The 22,114-nt window shown below is 41.9% G+C and overlaps 1 protein-coding gene across 2 annotated transcripts in view; it reads right to left on the bottom strand.

Annotated features, from left to right (window-relative positions):
- Window positions 1-22,114, bottom strand: part of SMOC2 (SPARC related modular calcium binding 2) — a 134,441-nt gene that overhangs the window by 24,347 nt on the left and 87,980 nt on the right. For both annotated transcript variants that reach the window (XM_083732626.1, XM_083732627.1), the window contains 2 exons: window positions 17,160-17,349; window positions 11,441-11,523 (listed from right to left, as the gene is read on the bottom strand). In XM_083732626.1, the coding sequence (XP_083588752.1) occupies window positions 11,441-11,523; window positions 17,160-17,349 (273 nt within the window). The remainder of the gene's footprint in view (window positions 1-11,440; window positions 11,524-17,159; window positions 17,350-22,114) is intronic.

The raw sequence follows: 22,114 nt of genomic DNA, 5'->3' as shown, positions 1-22,114 counted from the left end.
GCAGGAGTGTTTTGCGAGAGCTACATCCTCCCTCACCGTTTCCACCCTTAAGAGAATTTGACCATTGGGCATCTGCTTGCATTCCCTCTCCCAGCTCCAGCCTTTAACAAGAAGTGACTATTAAGTGAAGTCTGCCCCATGACACCCCACAGTTACAGATGGACGCAAGTTAGCAACAATGAAGCATTCACCCAAGTGCCTGCAAAAATCTCCAAGGCCAGAGCCCAGGCAGCTGAGGAATTCTACAAAACAAGGTTTTCACTGTGGAGTAAGTGGCGAGTTTTTAATCTCCCAGCACACTCGTTCTTCCCAAATGACCTTGGTTTCATCAATCTACCTGTCTGTCTCTGGGAAATTAATGACCTTCAAAAGTAAACACGACTTGAAACCAACAGCAAGGTTTGGTTTTATAAACACTAGAAATGCTAGCTCCACAATGGAGCATATTTTTCCAAAGCAGCTCTAGGTTGCCCCCCTTCCTTTTAAAGCAGTTTCTAGACCTTAGAAGGACTGCTCCTGTATGGTTTCAATCGATCCAGGAATTCAAGCTGGGCACCTGCTTAAGAGAGTCAGCTTATCAGTTTGGATGCTACAGAAAAGAGAGGGCTGCTGAGTGGAAGATGCAGACCCTGCTACACCCACCGAGGAGCATTTAGGATGGGCTCAGTGACTGCTGTACTTAGCCAACATCATGACAGGTTATTTACCTGGTGTATTAATAAATAAACAAATGGAAAAGATGAGTAATAGGAGCTGCACAGAAGCAGAAACAGGAATAACTCACATGTCACCCTAAATTAGGGTTGCCACATTCTGAAGGGCACAAACCCAATTTAAGCATATCTGGTGCTGTCTTAAGCACATCTGGCACCATGGTGCAAAGATCACTCCAGTGCCCACCCCCCCCCCCAGAGTTTTCAACCTTTTTTTAGGGCTGGATGAGGCAGGCAGCAGCTGGAGGGCAGCTCCTCTGGTGGGGAACAGGCGGAGGCTGGACGCGGCACCTCCCGGCTCAGCTGGCTGCTTCATGCCACGGTGGCCATGGCAGGCAGCACACTGAGCGAGCGGGCCTGCGCCGAGCGAGCAAGGGCATGTGTGCCGCTCGGCGGGAGCGCTGCACGCACCCTCGCTCACTCAGCGTGCTCGTTAGTGTTCCCCAGACTCTCGCCTGGTGCCCTCCAGGACTTGGTGTCATGGCGCCCTGCACCACTAGCCTCTATGAGTAAAACAGACCTGCACCCTACCATCACCCTACATCTCCGTCGCTTGCCCCCTCCCTGCCACTAACCCCTTCCTCACCCACCTGCTCTCCCCCTCCATCCTTCCCCTCTCTTAGGGTGGCCATATTGACAGACTTAACCTTCACACGGAGGCTCCCACTTGCTGGTGCCGGGCGTGACTTCAGGCCACTGAACGGGCTCCACTATGGGCTCTGCCTCTCCTTTTCAGGCCTTCAGCCTCCAAGTGGCCACCAGCAAGGCTGTATCCGGTGTCAGGTTGGGGCAGGGAGCCTCTCCAATCCTTCCCCATCAGCAGCAGTGGCAGCAGTCCCCAATGGCTGCTCAAGCCACGTCAAAGAGGAAGCTGCAGGCAGGATTGGAGGGGCCATGGAACCACTGCTGCTGCTGCAACCACCAGCCAGGTCCCATCCAACACAGCTTGAGCAGCTGTTGGGGGCTGCTGCCACTGCTGCTGGGGAAGGCCCAGGCAGGACCAGAGAGGCCATGGAGAGACGAGCCTGATCCTGGATACGACCTTGCCACTGGCCATTTGGAGGCCAAAGGCCTGAATGGGAGAGGTGGCTCCATTGCTGAGTGGCTCAGCGGCCCGGAGTCACCCCCGGCACCAGCAATTTGGAGCCTCATGCAACAGGGTTCCGGGAAACAGCACAGCCAGGAGCGGGCACTGAAAAGGGGGGGCGGCGGCAACGCTCCAGACTCTGCAGTGGCACTTCTGTTTCCGCGGCACAGATGCGGCACATGAAGGTGGCAGAGAGTGGCTGACTCTGAAGAGAGCCTGCCCTCTCCCACCCTTTGGTGGTATGTGCATGCCCCTAACCCCCCCAATAATAATACCCCCCCCAAAAAAACAGACATTTCATTCAAAAATCTGCCCAGATGGGCATACTGGCCCCCAAAACCAGGTATGGCAACCCTACCCTAAATGCCTTTTGGCCCTCATGAAACCTCTTTGGCTGCACAGATTATTTGTGTGACAGTAGCCAGTTTTAAATGGATTGTTGCATAAATTCATCTCCACATAGATTCATCAGTGAAGGCACTGATTTTATCAAACATTTCAATATTTTTTTAAAAAAATGTACGGAAAAGTTGAGTGCCTATTGCTCTTTGGTGTCAGTAATACATTGCTCCTTATTTCTAGACTTTTGTTCTTGCATTGATGTGGCAGATGGCATGAAATGGAAAGCTTTGTTGAAGCTGCCTGATCAGCTGTAAATTAATGCCTAGCAAGTTGGGTTTAGCCCAGGCAGGGGCTAAGGAGGGAGTCGTGCACTTAAGTTTCAACATAACAAAGCAACTTTATACTGGGTCTGATTGATGGTGCCTCTTCAAGGTATCAGACTGAGGTCTCTCCCTGAGGTCCTTTTGACTGGCAATGCCAGCACTGGAACTTGAGCAATATATGCTGCACATCACCACAGAAGTGGGAAATACAATATGCTGAGCACTAGTGAGCAGTATGTAGCTGTGATACAGGAGGGTTGAATAGGTGCACATCTGTGCTTGAATTAGAGCAGCCCCAGTTCAAGGTGAGCACAGCTCCCTCTCATGAGCCAGGGCAAAGGGGCAGTAGTACAGAGCTAGCGCCAGCTGCAAAAACTGGCATTTTCGAGTAGAAAGGCCACAGGCCTGCCTGATTTTTACACGCACCTGAAGCGTCATTATTAAGGGTTCCACATGATGCTTCCTTTGATTCTACAAAGCAGAGGGCATTTTGCATGCCTGGGCTTAGGTTGTGGAACACCTTACCCATTACAATTAAGCGAATTCCTTTTGTACATTGCTTCTGATGCCTATTTCACTCTCTCCCATTTCCACGGGGTTTATCTGATGCAGACTGCATTGATGCAATGCAGACCGCATTGATTATGGTGCATCACTCTTTAGATGTTAAGTATTTTATGCCACTTTATGTATATACGCGCATATAATATTGATCACCCAGAATTGCCCTTTCAGGCTTTTTGAGTAATTGGCATGCTATTTCCCCCACCTGAGAAATGGCCATATACTCATAGGGTTATAAAATATTAAGTATAGGTGGCAACAAACAACTAGTTTATTTTTCAACTAGAAATGCAAGCTTTTTTGCCAATGTACAAGGAAACATTCCTGAATGTTTCTGATGTTTCCCTTTTCAAGCCATTTCTCCTCTTCCTTCAGCGCACCCTATTGTTGAGCTTTTCATAATATTTAGATAAATAGATTTCAACAAGAGGACCAGCCATGGAGAAGGAGAGTTCATGAGGCTTCAGATTCTGGTGCCACCAGCAGAAACCAGCACCACCTCACTAAGCACAAGTATGCAAAATAATCTGCCTGCTTGGCAGGATCTGGCTCAGAGCCAGTTGGCTTAAGTTTTAGCTAGGATAAAACAGAGGTGACACTTACTGGCAAACTAGAGTATTTGAAGAACTTTCAGGAACTCTCAGTGCAAATGAAGGCAAGGTTACCTTTACACGTGCAGTGGATTTCTGGCTAATGTAGATTTCTATTACTGTATCTTTGGAGCTTAGCAATAGGTTGTAGACACTAATTCATTTACAGCACAGTCATACACAAGTCTCACTGCATTTGATGGGGTCAGTGGCAGACTTTGGGCTTTCAAATTTCAGCGGCACACTGTGCGAAGCCAAAATTTGGTGCCCTCCTCCCTTCCCTCTCACCTTCCATTCTACATCATTGTGGCGGGACTCCCTACTGCACCCTCTCAGCTCTGGAGTCATCTTAATTTTCGGTCTCATGAGTTTCCATATCCACAACCATTTTCTAGGAGTGATATGCACAGTACCTCACTACCTCAGGCAAAGGATGGTTGAACCAGATGTATAGGCAGCCTCACTTCAACACTGGAGATGGGACAGCACATCCTACAACACCTGGGGTGTGTGTGTGTGTGTTTTGCTGCTGTTCCCATTTCCTATCTGTCACCCAAGACACCCTCCTCACTCTGCGTAATGGTAGGAAATGTCCCACACAATATTTTAAAGTCAGGCTTGCAAATGCCCATTTGTCTGCCCACCCTGGCAAGAGAGAATTGCACACAGGCACAGAAGCTTTCATAAGATGGGAGGCAGTTGGCTCATTTTTTTCCTTCTAGGACACCAATTCTTCCTTCACCCAAATGACTAATAATTGTGGGCAGGAGAGTTGTCATTACTGTTGTTGTTGTTGTTGTTGTTGTTGTTGTTGTTGTTGTTGTTGTTATTTTAAACAACTAAATTCCTTTGACAAAACCAACCAAACAAAACCGAAACCAATTGATGTTAATTTATATAGTGCCTAGCATTTTCTAGTTGCTATACACAGATTTATAAAATAACACCAGCCCTGCAATTGTGAAAGACATATCACAAGAGAAAAAGGTATAGGGAGGGAAGAGGAAAACTAGCAATCAGGTATCAAATTACATAATGACCAGATTTACTTTCTTTACAAAAACAAACAAACACACACATACTTTGTACCCTCCAATTACATAATGACCAGGGTTTTTTTTACATTTTTTTTACACATACACATACTTTGTACCCTCACCTTTTAGCATCCATAGGCATTTTTAGATTTTACTATAGAAATACTTTTTGCAAGTAACTATGAACAAACACAGTGCTTAAGAAAAACAAAAGTTATTTGTCCTGAAATCCTAGATCCTATTCATTAAAAACCACCAATGAAATGGAAATACAATGGGCCTTCAGGAAACTGACTACTGACAACCAAGGATCTTTGGCAGTCTTTGGCCATTCCTCATGAGCTGACACACAGTATTGCTCCCTGGAAAACCATGCCGAGGGCACTGTGGTTGAATGGAATCCAAGACCTCATTATATTAAATGGTACTCTGGAGCCATTTCTCATCATTTCCTCTCCTATCCCTAATGTGGAAAAAAATGCCCTTTCAAAGATTTGCAGGTATACTCTTGTACTTCAGAGAGAAATCTCTATTAGTGCTTTATAGATATGGGATTCGTCAACTACTAAAAGTGCTCAATTAAACAGCTGCATTAAGTTTAGTCTATAACCCTGTATATGCACTAGGATCTTATAGGCCTTGTGCCTTATGAAGTCAGTGAGAAAGTTCTGAGAAGAATGGCTTTCTCAAGGAACTTGCCTAGAAAATATACATACATACATACATACATACATACATACATACATACACATACACACAGCCACACAGCTGACCAATTTTGACAGCTGTTGAAAAGAAGGGATGAATTTTGAAACCCTGAGCACTTGACATACTTAATTTCCATCACTGATGAGCTGCCAGAACGTATCCTGGCCTGCATTCTTGCTACTGTTAGGCTTGGCTAGTGTGTCCTTGTTTATGGTATCATTTGTTGGACTGACTTGCTTTAAGTTGCTAATTTAGCTGATGTAAGCTGCCATAGGTGAAACATGGAAATGAATGCTATTCAGTCAGTTCTGCATTTATGTGTTACTTGCATGCTTCCCACAGGTATCTGATTGGCCAAAGTTGAGAACAATCTTTGGCCAGGAGATTGCTTGTGTTCTTAATGGTAGTATATTTATACATGATGAATAATAAATACTTTTTGGATATGTTACTTTAAGCACTTTATGGATCCTTTGCCAGATATTAACTATAGACTTGGCCCAACTTCAAAAGTGAGGTTTTTTTGAGTTTCCCAATTTCAACAGGATATTTAAACATATGTTTATATATTTCTCATTGAAATCAATGGAACCATGTAGATGCAGGGAAATGTTCAATGATTGTTGTCATAGGGATAACATGAACAAAACTATGAGTTAGGTTTCTTTTCTGGAACCACCAGTTTTTTAGAGGGATGGGAAACCCCTTTTTATTTCTCTTTTGCTCAGGAGGTTACCCTATAAATACAGAAGAACAAAAAGGCATTCATCTTTTTCTCCCTTCCATTTCCCATGGTAACTCATAAAAGAATACAGCTGCAGAGAAGAGAAACTTCTGCAAACCATTTTTTATTAGTGCATTAGTTTAATAGCACAGTAGGCCTTTATCTGATGTGTTTAATTGCATCCAGCCTGAAAAAAACAAGCATGTCTCTTGGAATGATGCTTGTTCCTTCCTTTCCTCACCTCATGGTCTAAGACACCATCTATGCTTTCGGCCTCATTTGCTTACTGAATAGAAATAAAATTCATATATTGATAATTTCACCCAAGTATTCATGCAAAGCCAGCTTTTAAGCTTGCTAATCTCTGAATTTAATACTATACATAATATTTCCAAAAAAGGTCAACTCAGGCTTGAAGGGAAACTTTTAAGGCCCATTTGCGTACAAACTTGCCTGCATAATAAACTATTTTTCACCCTTTTGAAACTATGAAAAGTAATACTTAAAACTCCGTAACACAACCAGTAATTTAAACATGTGATTGTTCGCTGGTTGTAACTAATTGGTTACATCATAAAAGATGTAATCCTCTTACTTTCACACATCTTAACAGGGAGGAAAAAATGTGCAACGTGACAAGGAAGCAGTCGCTCTGACGTTCAACGGCTCAAGCAGATGCTCTGTTACGCTCGGAAATAGCACGTACTTAATGACTTTAAAAGTAAGTGAAATATTCAGGCAGATTCTTGCGGATTTCAAGTCTGGCTGCCACTCAGGGCTCAGGTCCCTGCTATGCAAACAATATTAGCCTTCCCATTTGGACTAGGATGGAAATTGTAGCATGTCAAATGAACACATTCTCAACTATGTTATGAAGCATTCTCAACGACGTGACTAGCAAAGGTTAGATTCTGTAATTTGATGATACAATTTCTTCAATGGCTCATAACTTATAATGCAGTTTTTGTTACATTCTTTCAACGGTGACAAACGCGTAAGTATCTATTCACAAAATTTATATTAATCCCTTCATTCTGCAATCATGTTCTGGACAAAGCTATTTTTTCCCATGTGGCCGCAAGGCTTAGGAAAAGGTTCCCATTGCTTCCACTGGAAACAGTGGCGAACTTTGGGTCCCCAAATTTCATCAGCACCCTGTGTGATGCTAAAAAACTGGAGCCCTCCCTTTCGTGTTCCATTCACCATCATTGTTGTAGCGCCCCCTGTGGTGACATCACCCTGTGTGGCCAAACTGGTTTACTACCCTAAAACTGCTTCTGCTGAAAGCAACAGGAGGAAAGGGGGAAAGAGAGATTGACAGCAACCACCTACCCAGGTTGACTCAGAACTAAGTCCTACTGAATTCAATGGGGTTTAATCCCAAGTAAATGGGTTAGGATTGCAGCTGAGAAACTATGGGGCATGTCTAAATTTATCCCCTGTTGATGGGCATATCAGAGGACCAGGACAACTTTGGGTTCTTTGGCGTCCAATCGTATCCCAGATTTCGCTGGTACGCTCCCAAACTGTCCCAACACATCTTCCCTTTGGCTCTCCTGCTTAGTCCTGACTTGGTACCAGATACAGAGTTCTCAGAGAACAAACTAGGAACTTCACAGGTCAAGGACCTTGAACAGCAGGCAGAACTGGTGCTGAGGATTTTCTTAAGGGGCTTTGCAGGGGGACACCTGCGGAAAACCCCCTGAAGATGTCAGAGTAGGAGCTGGAGCTATAGTTAGAGTGTGGTCTAGGACACCAGAGCAGTGTTCGAAACTCCCATTGTGCTAGGTGCATTTTGCAACAGGGAATTTCATTAGCGTAAGCAGTTTCTGAGCTCTGGGCGCAGTACTGCGCCTAAAATTTCAGATTACAACTGCAGAGTGGAAGGAAAGGAGGACCTTTTTTCTGCCTCCCCACTTCCAGCTACTCTCTGAAGACTGGAGAAGAGGCCCTCTTAAGAATATTAGGGGGATGGGGGGAAGGACTAGACCATGTGAAAAATGAACATAATATTTTAGCTGCAGTTGATTCATTTACAGCTTTGTATTCTTGTTATTTAAAAAGTGCAGCTAGACATTCCGTTGTTGTGCCCATAACCTAGGTTTAAGGTGCCATTTAACTCCTAGCTTTCATATCTCGGTTTCTAACACTGGGCCAGAGTATATAAAGTATTATTCTTGAGTCTCCCAGTTGTTGGAAACAACACAGTCTGCACTCATTGTTCCTTATTCTAGTTTCCCCTTCTTGGTACCTTCCCTTAACTCACTATGGTATGGACCTTGGCATGTAGCCTGACTTTGCCTCTGAATCTTGTTTTGGACATAGACTGATTTTCTGGGTTTGACCTTAAGTTTGTTTGGTATATACTGCACCTGCCATCCTGCCCTCATTTGTGAGTGTTTGGTAAGAGGCTTATACCTCCTAGGACTGGGACCCTAGCCCCAGAGGACACCTGCTGGAGCACCACATTGGTCCTACTGACAATGGGGCACTGTCATTGGTTGGTCTGGGGCATAGGAGACTTCAGTAGTAGGGGGGGCGAGAGATCTTACTGATGTAAGATCTCCAAAATTTGAGTCCTGTCTCCAACATCAGAGAGGGATGTCCAATATATCCAATGACCCCCTACAATGCTTTTCGGGGGCCTTAGCATTGCACCATTAATATCTCATCTTGTAAACACACGCATAGAGGAGGGAGTGGAAGAATGGTCAATAGCCGCAAGGCAGTGTTGATAAGTGTTACAATTACATGTTCATAGTGCAACCTTTGTTCATAAAGGAATAATCACAGCAAGTTACAAACACATAATTGTCCCTGAATTTTGCATTCTCCTTGACCAACACTATTTCAGACTATAGCAAGAGTCCTGTTTAATCCAGCATTTTTTTCTCATAGATGCCTACAGGAAACTCGTATGCAAGAAATGAGCACATTAATTCATTTAGCCTATCACATAATATATTTAAATTGTTATTCATCTCTCTGGTAAGCAACTGGTAATAGTATGCAAATACTTTCACCAATGCCTAAATGAAGAATGATGACCTCATTAGAAATATTTAATGTGGTTGGCACATTCTATGTGGCTGGTGCCGAGGTGTGCCTTGTAAATTGTGGGGAGTGGAGGGCTGAATCAAGCCCATAAAATCATGTGTGCAGACTTCTCCTCAGAAAAGTAAATTGTAAAACTGGCATGTCCAGCGACTGCAAATGTTAATGTTGAAATTGCCCAGACTGAAGGACTTAAGAGTTATGAAGTCAGGGGGAAAGATTGCATAATGATTATATCCTACTATTGGACAGTGAATGAGAAGGAGAGGAAGAGAGAAGCATTTTTCACAACTGAGTTTTCAAAACTATTATACCATTCCAAGTTCAGCTTGACTTGACCAGGTTTTGCCCTGGTGGAACAATGAGCCTAGTAGCCTTTGGCTGCAGTCGGGAGATATTTAATCTAGTGACCTCTTTGATGCAACTTATCCTGGAACAAATGATTTCATGCTTGCTGCTTTTGTAGGTAGGCAGTAAACCACTCAGGGGTGGAAGAATGATTAGGAACTTGGCACTTCTTATAATTTACTCAGGAAAACCTCAAGGTCTATCTGTGTAATAGGTACGATGCTCATGCTCTCAATTTTATAAAAGGTTACATATAAATAGAAAGTATGTAACTAGTGGGTACATTGTCCTACAATAACATCAATAACCAAGTACTTACAAGCCAGAGGTTGCCAAGGGTAAGCAACTTAAATGAAGGAGAACTCAGATCCATGTTCCATTCACCACTTCATAGCAATTATGAGTTCATGTTGCAGCAGTAGTTAGGGAATGGTCTGATAATAATTGTAGTGCAAGCCCAGAAGGGTAGAATTTAAACAAGCATTGTCCTTCTAAAGTTCAGAACCTAAACCCCAAAGAAATTACCAGGTAGGAACAGAGAGGTTGGAAAACTTTTGTTAATCATGTCTTTGGCAAAAAAAAAAAATTCTGAATGTGGTTACAACATTGCTGCTGCTATAATAGGGGAATGCTTCTGGTAATGTAGTATCAGGAAGGGTGAAAAGAAGTGTGAAATTTGGCAACTTCTCATGGCATCTTACAAAATTCAGTAGTAAGATGTTTCAGATGAAGTTGGGATCGTGGCATTTTCCAATGAAGGTCAGTCCAGGCCTCCTCACCAATTATGTTTCACTTAACTAAATCAAGGACTTAAATGAATATAGTCTGAATCCCTGGAGACCCACTGCCAGTCAGCGTAGACAATAGTCAGTTAGGTAATCTGAGCAGCAGGAAAATGGAAATCACTTCCCTTGAATGCCAACCAACCACCACTGCCAACCCATGCAGACAATACAGGTCTAGGTGAACCAACGGTCTGACTCATTATAAGGCAACTTCCTTTGTTTCTATAAGCAAAGTCTAATTTAACATTGTTCTGAGTACTTTACAGAGCAGGGCCTGTATACCAGCACAATTATTGGTGAGTTTTCACATGTGAAATTTGCACTATACTAGCTCCTGACTTGGAACTTCTTTTAAATTGTCGTTTCCTTGTTCAGGAGAGGTTGGCCAGACTTCTCTTGTCACTGGTGAACTCTCCTCATTGCTACTGAGGATGTTCCCTCCCCATTCTCAAATGCAAGGTTTTTTGTTTGGGGAAGGGAGGTTCTGACAGGGAAAATGTTCTCAATGAAAACTTTAAAAAAAATTAAAAATCCCCGAAGCCCCAAATTATTTTTAAGACAAGCCCATCTAATAAAATAAAATAAATTCATAAGATGAAGCCTGAATTCCAAAGAGCGCTTTGTTCAAAATAGGTGGCACAGTAGAAACATTGTTAAAACATCCAAAGGTCAGTCATGTGCTTGTCTCCTTTGAAACAATAAATGCAGAGATTTTATCTACTTCCTTTGAGCGTAAACTGAGTTTGGCATCGTAATGATGGCGTAAATCATTTCTTGTGCTGGAGAAGACAAAGGGGTGTGCATTATGCTGTGGAATATTTAGCTTTGTAACTTCCAAATATACTGTTTGTGTTCAGGGATCCATTTTGGGAATTACTGACCTAGATGCTGAGTTTCATGTGTACAGTAAAAATTGGATTATGCTCCATTGCTACTAATAGCAGATTTCATCTGATTTCCATGACAGTAGAAGCAAGATCCAACACAGCAAATATCAGTACAACATCTCTTACACTCACCTTAACAAGTGATGTCCAAACTGGAAACCTGGCATAGCAATTATTCCACCTCCTTTTGCTTTGGGACTCAAGATAGCGAAGTCTCTCTCCCCAGGTTAATTCAGTGAACAAACACTCTAGCTAAACACCATTTATTATACACTGACCTTGAAGCTGGCGCCCTTTGAACAAATCTTTTGTTTTGCTTGGATGAGCTCTGGCACTGTTATCACATTTGGGTTGCTCATATCTGAAGGGAGAACGGGAAGAAGAAAAGACAACAAGGTAAAGTCAATTTAATTTGCAAAATCTATCACATCATAAATGATGGAGTCACACTGAAGTTTGGCAGAGTGCTCAGACTCAGGCGTTCCTCTAAAATTGCAGCCACACATCTGCACAAATGCCAAATAAAGCACATGCTAGAAAACCATTAATTAAGACTCATGCCATTCCCTGAGATAAGCACTGCTGAGCAATTTCAGTGTGTGTGTGGGGGGGGGGACATTTCAAAAATGGGTCTAGAAAATGCTTGTGCCTGATCTCACGAGACTGTATAGCAGTTTCCTCTCTCTTAGTTAAATCTCTGGTACAACCATTTTTCCTTGTGCATCTATAATAAACTGGGCTTGCAGTGTGCTATGAATCTGCTGCTATCTCCCATTTAAAATGGCTCTTTCTTCTTAATATGCCCAGTTCCTTCACAATTCTCAGCAAGCCCCTTGCTGAGGCTTTGATACAAGTGTACTCTTTTTGTGGTCTTTAAAGTGTCCCAAAATCCTTTGTTGACTGCTATTTTGGAATTTATTTCATTAGTTATCTATAGATAACTTTTAAACAGTGGGCGGGGTTATTGTGTTGCTTGTTATTATATTATTATGTAATTTTGTGTTTTTATACTGTAAACCTCTCTGTGATGCTCGGATGAAGGGTGGTATATAAATTTAATAAATGTTAATGGTAATAATTGAGATTGTGCTAAAATATAAGCCTTCTGTCTTTACAGGCCTATATGGCCATGCAAAGGAAAGGCAGATACCCAGATTCTGGAACTCTGCCGCTGTATTTTATTGTGGGATTTAATCTGTATCGCTCAAAGATAAAAGCTGAGATAGAACAGTTTGAAATATGCTTTCTATGGTTCTGTGTTATGCATCTTTATCACTTGAAGAGCTCAAGGAATTGTAAGAAATTCATGAGCAATGAAAGGTAATGGGAATTTAAGCCAGCCATTGGCTGTGATTTGGGTGTCAGTGTTATAGCTGATCCACTTGCAGTTGCTGTGAGATTTATTTCTCCTTTAAAAATGTCAGTGTTGAGAAAATAAGATTTGCGAAAAAATGACAGATGCTTTAACCATCAACTGATTATTAATTAATTATCTGGAAGGAATGATGCCAAACAACTAAGACCAAAGTAATGTCTCACAGGGAACAAGGCCACTGAATAGATGATAGATAGATGATAGATGATAGATAGATGATAGATAGATGATAGATGATAGATGATAGATAGATGATAGATAGATAGATTATAGATAGATAGATAGATAGATAGATAGATAGATAGATAGATGATAGATAGATAGATGATAGATAGATAGATAGATAGATGATAGTGTGTGTATTTCTCTCAAATACACAAAGAGAGTGGAGCAGGAAGTTTGCTGTTAAACTAACACCAACTACATGGTGATAGAATTACAATGGTTTGGTGATTCATATGAGCTACACCGAAGGAGAAAGGAGTTCGAATATACCTCAGGCACTAGAAAACCACCAACAAATAATACACAGATTTATCTGTGATGTACTTTCTTTGAAGATTCCCTCCAGTTTTCAAGAGTAACTGAATGATGTCTGTGAAAGGTGAGTGAAAAATAAACTATGGATTCAGATGGGCACTTTTTCCTATTGTGTAGTGACTTCCGGATTCACCACAAGATGGACTCAAAATGGAGCAGTCTTTCTAGAAAAGTCCCATTGTATGATGGACTCCTCCTAGGCAAAGATTTTGTAGACTGATGCGTCAATATAAAGTTTTGGGGTGTTTGTGTTCCTGCTTGGCTTTGTTACATTTCCTGTGCTATTGAACTCAACAATATAAAGAACCTAGTGCTTGAACATGCTTGATCTGGTTTCTCCATTGTTTGATTTGGTACCGCCCAGGCAATTGAGCTTTTTACCCAGTCACGGTAGTTTTTCCACTACACTCAAATTGAAAACTCCTTTCAAAGCCATCGTAACAAATCATAGAGTGCTTGGGCGCCATGCTAGCCATGAGAAAAATGACTGGTTGGAATGAAATAGTCCCCGCCTTCATTGTTTAATTTATCTTCTCATTGTCAGTGAGAAACTAGCCATTTCTGAAACTGGCCTATAGCCCATCAGATACAGATTGCTCCAGGAAGGTGCAATGCAATTTCATGCTCAGATGAGTGTGTGTCCTGTGGGTGAAAAAGACACCTTTAGAGTAAGGAGAACAGAAGCTGTTTTGATGGCAAGCTTTTGATGGAGTAGATGGTAATTGCTGATACATGACCTCTTTTAACCAGCCAAGTAAAGAATGAAAGAGAAATCTTTGAACTGGGTGCACTAATGTAGTATCTGGCAATTGGCCTGAACGCAGATTAATCTGATACCCCATCCTGCATTCTTCCCTTCTCTTTCTCTCTCTGCCTCCAGATTCCCCACAGCAACGGTCATTTCATGCTTAGACTTTGTGCTCTCTCTCTCTCTCTCTCTCTCTCTTTTTACCAAGTCCAGATTTATGAGGGATTGTACTCAGCAACTGCCTATGTCTTATACAGAATAGCACACTGTTGGCAAATAAATCAGTTTGCTAGAAGAGGAGAGAGAGAGGCGCACATTATATTTATTTATTATAAACCCCACTATTTCTTCTATCTAGGAGCTTAGATTGGCACACATACGGCTCCCATCCAAGCAATGCTCAGGCCTGCTTAGCATCTGCTATTGAGCCCCATCCTGCACCGTCAGATCCTTCTATGCATTCTCTTTGTAAATAGGGTTAATGGTGGCTGCACCAGCAGTTGTAGGAAGAGAACAAACTGCAATATTTATAACGGTAGCTCTCCCAACCTGGAGGGCTGAAGACTGTAATTTTTTTTAGAAAGTAAAGCTGATGTAATCAAAATTCAGACAATAGTGCAAAGGCTACACAAGACATACATCCCATGAAGAGATGTGAAGGAGGGGAGAGGAGGCCAATAATAATAATAATAATAATAATAATAATAATAATAATAATAATAATAATAATAATTTACTATTTATAACCCACCCATCTGGCTGGGCTTCCCGAGCCACTCGGGGCCTAGAAAATGAAAAGAGGGATAGCAGAGCTACCTTTTAAATTCAAACTTCACAGCGTTGCCATACGTCTGGAATTTCCCAGAATATGGCAGTCAGAAATGTGGCAACCCTAAAGTTTAAGTCTACAGTCCTATGACCCATGGGAGGGTGTCCGAGGGCCCATAGGCTACATTGGTTCTCCCTCTCTGACAATAGAAATATACCAGTTTCAGAGCTTCAAAAGACTGCTCTCAGTCATAAGATAAAATTCCAGAGGGGTTGTCATTTAATCTGTTTCAACAAAGCCGCCAAAGAGTTTTGTAGTACCTCAAAGCTTTCAAAAAACAGTTTTGAGGTACACAAGACTCTTCATATTTCAGTCATGAGTGTAGGCTTTCATCTGCAGGAAGAAATGACAACTTTCAGGGGGAAAACTGCTTTATCCCAAGTCAGACCATTGGGCCCATCTAGTTCTGTAGGGACTACAATGATGGGCAGCGATTTCCCAGGGATATTTTTATAGCCCTTTCTGGTGATGGGAGGAACTGAACTTGGGAGTCTTTTGCATCCAAAGCATGCGCTCTACCAAGGGGCAATAAAGTCCTCCTCCAACTGAGAGTTTGAAATTCATTTTGAACAATGAATGCCTATTCTGGCCTTCTAAAACTGATTCTCTCAAAAACATTGTTTTGTATAGGAAGAAGAAAAAGATCGGTCTTTAAAACCACTTGTGCTTGCATCAAGTGAAACATGCTGCCTTGGCTTTTGGTGGGCTTCCATACAAGCATTCCTAAAGAAGCCCAAGCCCACATTGTTTCCTTTGGAAAGCGATACTTTGCTTGCCTGCATCTGCTAAACATGGCCCACAACTCTTCCCCGCATTTCTGGCTCTGCTGAAATTCATGAACTTCAACTTACTATTTAACAACATGTTAAAAATACATTTCTTCTTTCTACTGCTTCCAGCACTGTTGCTCCATTGAAGTTAATCATGTGAAAATGGGCTGAGGGGACTGTTTCTGGGAAATAATGGAAAAGTTTCTGAGGTTATATTTCTTTTCTTACAGGGATCCTGGCAGGTCTGATTTTTCTTTCCTTTACTACCAGACAGCAAGTGATTGCATTTTCTCATATATATGCCACATTTTGCTACCCAAAGTGCTTTATAATCTTATTTTATCATTTACAGGCCACTTTTTTCCTACTCAGATTGCTTTACAGTCTTGTAGCTTCTTGGGTTAACCATGTGAGGTTCACGAATGTTGTTTCAATTTCACAGTAGGGGATTGAAGTTGAGAGACGGCGACTGGCCCAAGGCCATACACAGAGTCCATAAGTAAGCTGAGATTTTTACTAATGCCCAAGCATAGTCTTGCATTGCCACAGCACAAGGGTCTGACGTTAATATATGTGCTGGGAGGGCCTCATGTTATTACATTATTGCAATATCAAGATGTAATCACAGCTGCCACTTTTCCATTTGAAGTAAGAAGGAAATCAATGAAAATGGTGGTAATTAATGAAGGAGATCAATAAAAAGAATGATGCTGCAATCAGAATCCACAGTTGGGCAACAAGAATGCAATCTACATTGTACCAAAGTCAGCAACAATTTTTCCATTGTTTTTAATGGATCGTGATTGTAACCCTCAGTCTTCACCTCTTACCAATCAAGGTATTGTTAGTGCAATCAAAATTTTACACACACACACAGACACACACACACTTCTAGATTGCAAGGTTAAGATTTAGTTTAGGGTGAAAAACTGAATGCACCAATTAAATTTGGGATCATCATATTTTGGATGTGTATTGAATTGTTAGGATGCTGTTTTGTAGTACCATTATTTAGTTTATATTGTGTGATGTTACTGTCACTTTAACTGTGCAATTCTATACATGCCTACTCATAAGTAAGCCCCATTGAGCTTAATGGAAATTACACCCAAGTATGTAGGATAGCAGCATAAGAATGCCTCTTGACATTTTATTGTAAGGCAATTAAATTGGCAGTTGTATGAACATTTTGAATTATGGTGCTGGAGAAGACTCTTGAGAGTCCCATGGACTGCAAGAAGATCAAACCTATCCATTCTTAAGGAAACTAGCCCTGAGTGCTCACTGGAAGGACAGATCCTGAAGCTGAGGCTCCAATACTTTGGCCAACTCATGAGAAGAGAAGACTCCCTGGAAAAGACCCTGATACTGGGAAAGATTGAGGGCACAAGGAGAAGGGGACGACAGAGGATGAGATGGTTGGACAGTGTTATAGAAGCTACCAACAGGAGTTTGACCAAACTGCAGGAGGCAGTGGAAGACAGGAGTGACTGGCATGCTCTGGTCTATGGGGTCACGAAGAGTCGGACATGACTAAACGACTAAACAACAACAACAATGAACATAATAGTTGTTTAACATGATTGCTTCTCAATATAGCATGCTATATTTGGGTTCACATAAATGAGTGTCATATGGTCTGTCACACCATTCACAATCTTACCTCCCCTTCCCCAATTTATCTCTGTTCCCTAGGAATAAATGCCAATGATAATCTTCCTCCAAAATCCCTTACCTTGTTGATGTACCAGGTATGGGGCGTCCTGTATCGACAAGAACACACCAGCAGTAACCCGTGGAAGGGTGACACTGCACTGGCTTATAAAGACCACCACTGGCACACTCTGGAATGAACACATTGTCTTTCTGAGGTTGTTTAGCTTCTTCTAATGCTGACTGAAGCTCTTGATCGCATGATGCCGCGGCTGGAAAGAAAAGAACAATAAAGCTATGGAATCGCCTATAGAGTGATCAACCAGCTGGTAGATTAGCCAAGTAGCCAAAGTAAAATAGAGTCTGGAGGTATGGCACCAGTCACATGAACCTTCACTGGCAGTCTGATAGGGTGAGCTCAGTCAAAAGTCTCCCTTCATTTATTTAAAATATTTGCACACCACCTTTGATTTAAAAAAATTGCAAGGTATTTCACAATAATGCAATTCATTTAAGGTGCATCACTTTGTCAGTTTTTTTGGGATGACTAGGTCTTCATTTGAAAGGGATGTGGGTGGTGCTGTGGGTTAAACCACAGGGCCTAGGACTTGCTGATCAGAAGGTCGGTGGTTCGAATCCCCGCAATGGGGTGAGCTCCCATTCCTCAGACCCAGCTCCTGCCAACCTAGCAGTTCGAAAGCACTTCAAACTGCAAGTAGATAAATAGGTACCACTCCGGTGGGAAGGTAAACAATTTTTCCGTGTGCTGCTCTGGTTCGCCAGAAGCGGCTTAGTCATGCTGGCCACATGAACTGGAATCTGTCTGTGGACAAACGCCAGCTCCCTCGGCCTATAGAGCGAGATGAGCGCTGCAACCCCAGAGTCAGTCACAACTGGACTTAATGGTCAGGGGTCCCTTTACCTTTAACTAGGTCTTCATTTGAATTATAAATGTTTTCCCTTTGGTTCACTGCATATGTTGAACACCCATATTCCTAGAGATTAGCAGCTTCTACAATAAGCGTGCTTCTGCACCAGTCCGCTTAGAAGTATGCCCTGCCTAGTTCAATAGGACTTACTCCCAGTTAAGTGGGTATAGGCTTGCAACCTAAAGTAAGGTTACCAGATTTTTTTTCCAATGAATCCGGGGACACTTTTCAACTTCCTACTAAATAGATGGATTTTGTCTGGGGACTGATTTGTAAATCTAGGGACTGTCCCCGGGAAACGGGGACGTCTGGTAACCTTAACCTAAAGGCCTTTCCAGTTGTGGCTCACCAACTGCAGAACACTCTCCCTAGTAAGATCTGCCTGGCAGCTTCACGGACATCTTTTTGGCCTCAGGTAAAATATGTTTCCCTTCCCCAGCCCTTTGATGGACTGAGTTGATTACATTGTGTTGTTAATGTGCTGCCAAAGCTTTATGTCGCTGTTGGGAAGGGTTCTTTTGAATTATAAATTTCTTAATGTTTTATTTGCTGCCTTTCCTTCCTTTGGGAGGAAGAGCAAGATGTACATTTAATACATACATACATACATACATACATACATACATAAATGGGATTTTTCTTCTTTCTTTTTCTTTTATGGTATAATATAATTCTCTTTTTGTTTTAAAATATAAGTCGCTTGGAGAACTTCTTAGGTACCAAGTGACCAATAAATCATAATAATCATAGACATAATAATCATAACTCTAATACTGCAGAAAATTACAAGGGCACCTGTACCCACCTTTAACATATCCAACTGCTATAGACATATTTCCTCTCAGTTGCCTAAATCCCAGGAACATGCGCACGACAAACATTAACAATAACATCCCCTTGCTGATAGTTCTCTTTTTCTCATTAATATAATGAGCCACAAATGGACAATTTGAACAGGCTACTTTCCAGAGCTTTAATTAAGCTTTGACATTCAATGCAGTTGCTCCACAGAAACCCAGTAACAAGACACCAGTGACTAAAAAATAAAAAAACGAGTCCTGCAAAGTGAGACATGTCAACCACTGTGAAGTAATGTAAGTATGTCCAGCATTTAAGAAAAAGAAAAATTCCCTGTAGGCTTCTTAGAAGAAACTGGTGGTTAAATTTGGTTCACAAATATCACAAAACTGTAGTTCTTTACTGTGACTCCTTCCATTTCAAGTAATTTCAGCTTAGCATCCTAAACATCCCAAACTTAAAGCAAATGCTCAACTAAGCAAAATAAGAAAATGGTTAGTGTATCTCTCAGAAGATAGATAGACAGTCTAGTTCTAAGATTTGCCTCACAAACAGCCCTACTTCAGGGAAGGCTGGTCCATTAGCATCAATGGGGCACTGCCCCACCAACCTCATCCTCTTCTACCTGCTTTCCTTCTTATACCCAGTCGAGGGTACAGCTGTCAGTTTCCCCTTCTCGATGGGGACACAACTATAATTAGTTGGCTTCACACATCAATGGTCCTTCCTATATTTTTCCTTGGTCATCCCACCTTCTGCCCTACCAGGCCCAGTGGGAATCAGCTGCCACTGGCTCTTTGGGTTCCATTTCCCCCTGAGAGTTAGCACATGCTGAGGCAGCAGGGACAGTACAAGGGACTGAGCAATGGGAGCTCAACGGGAGCAGGCAGAATTCTTCCGTCAGGTTCCAAACAATGTCTTCAGGTTTCACTAACCATGAAAGATTGGTTCATAAGACTTGGCATTTGGCATTGATGGTAAAATATATTGCATTTGTGCATATATACCAGGGTGGCGCTGTGGGTTAAACCAAAGAGCCTAGGACTTGCCAATCAGCAGGTTGGCGGTTCGAATCCCCGCAGTGGGGTGAGCTCCCATTGTTCGGTCCCTGCTCCTGCCAACTTAGCAGTTTGAAAGCACTTCAAAGTGCAAGTAGATAAATAGGTACCGCTCTGGCGGGAAGGTAAACGGCATTTCCGTGCACTGCTCTGATTCGCCAGAAGTGGCTTAGTCATGCTGGTGACATGTCCCAGAAGCTGTACGCCGGCTCCCTCAGCCAATAAAGTGAGATGAGCACCGCAACCCCAGAGTTGGCCACGACTGGACCTAATGGTCAGGGGTCCCTTTACCTTTACCAGAGGTGGGAAGAGGCCGAGGGGACAAATATGGCCCCCAAACCTCTTTCTCTGGCCCTCAGAACTCTCCTGAGGCCAGACCTGTCACTGGCCTCGGTTTGCACCATGAAAGTGTTTTGCCTGCTTCACACCCTCCTTGAATGTTTTTGCTTGGTTAGATATGTCCTCTGATAGGACCTCTTGTTTGCCTGGATAGAGAGGGATGCAGAAGTGGGTGTAGAAACTAGCCTACAGTATACAGGTCAAGCTTACATTCTTTGCGCTGCCCATTTTTGGCCTCTGGCTCTGCCCACCACTGAAATATAACCCTCTGGCTGAAAAGGGTTCATTACCCTTGGTGTACATAATGGAAAGTGACATAAAAAACCTTTGTTCTCCATATATCTGTAAGGCATTATAAAATAGAGTCCCTTTTGCTGCTCTCCTAAAAAAGGCTATGGATTGGATTCTATAGTATATGTTGACTTATGTACAAAGTTCAAAGCACATAACTACAAAAATGCACACAAAAGTTAAGATTTCCTATTCTTCCTTCTCCTGCACCTCCTAAAGTCTCTCTGGGGGTGTCAAGAAACTGGTTCCCCTGAATGGTGTAGGATGGAGCACAAGGGGTCAGATAAGCAAAGAATTGACTGAAATTGCATGGACCTCTTTATCGGAAATTTCAGTTCAAGCCTGGAAGGTACTTTCCTATATCCATGTTGACTATTGTGAATCAAAACATGAGAATCAGAGACCCAGGAGCTTTTCTGTGTTTGAGCTTGCAGAGAATGCCTAATGTACAGCTGCTTGTTGGAAATTTAGCACTCTTGGAATTTAGGTACATTCTTGTGGCCTAACAAAATTCTCAGGGCTCCAGCCTCCCTTCATTTGCACATGCTTTGTAGCTCAGCTGAGTAAAAGAAACTGCATCTAAGCAGATGCAATCATTTAGCTCTGCGGTTTCCTATGGGACTATCACGCTGTTTGTAGGAGTTGGCCTTTTGGAAGTGCATTTTGAAGAAAATGCACACTAGAAACGGAATACTCCAAACACATGTTTACTTCTGGTTCATCAGGAATGCAATCACAATCTTATCTTCCTGTAACATCTCGCCATATCTATATTTAGCACAGTTTTGAATTAGGTTATTTTTTAAAAAAAACAGACTCAATATAAACTTCTTCTATACCGTGTCATCAGAAATTTGCCACTTAAGCCACAATCATTGAAAGTAAATTAGATTAACTTTTACCAGAGCTATGTAACCTGTTCACACAACTCTGGGAATGTTAAAGTCTCTCTTTTCTTTTCTTTTCCACTCGTCTGTCACCCTTAATTTCCGCAAAATTTCCTTTTTTTAAGAAAAGTGGCTTTATTGAAGTAAGCATTAGAAAACTGTATTTTTCATGATAGCATCTCTTTTTATGAAAGGTTCTTCATCTAGATTAAAGTTCACCACAGTATTTCTTAAGTCCTCTACATGAACTGTCAGTGTATTTGTAAAACATGATTAACAATAAATAAATATATTAGTATGGTTGATTCTTTTACAGGACAGGCTTAGTTCTACTATTTTGTATATACCATTTTGTGTACATACACAGAGCAAAATGTAATGTAAGTGAACACTCACCAGGGCTCAGTCCCCAGAAACTGTTTTCAGTTTTCAACTTGGTTTTAGAATATGCATGTTACAGAAGCTAAGAACCACTGAGCACACTCAGAGTGCCTTTCCCCTGTGCCTAGAAAGCATGGATTTTCTAAAATAGGTCCCTTTCTAAAAAAACCTGTTTTAGAAAATATGGAAAGTGTTAGTGACTGTACTAGTATAAAAGATAATGCCTGCCTCCTTCCCTCAATATAAACTGTGGACCTTTTGAGTTGAATCTTCCTCACTAAACCCTGTAAAGAAAAACTTTGCAAAGAAAACCCTGTAAAGAAAATCTAAAACAGAAAAAAGTATTAAGATTAT

Source organism: Podarcis gaigeae (assembly GCF_964106915.1).
Source record: "Podarcis gaigeae genome assembly, chromosome: 3".
NCBI classification, from domain to species: Eukaryota; Metazoa; Chordata; class Lepidosauria; order Squamata; family Lacertidae; genus Podarcis; species Podarcis gaigeae.
Note: the sequence above shows the minus strand (reverse complement) of the source record. Positions and strands in the feature narration are given on the sequence as shown.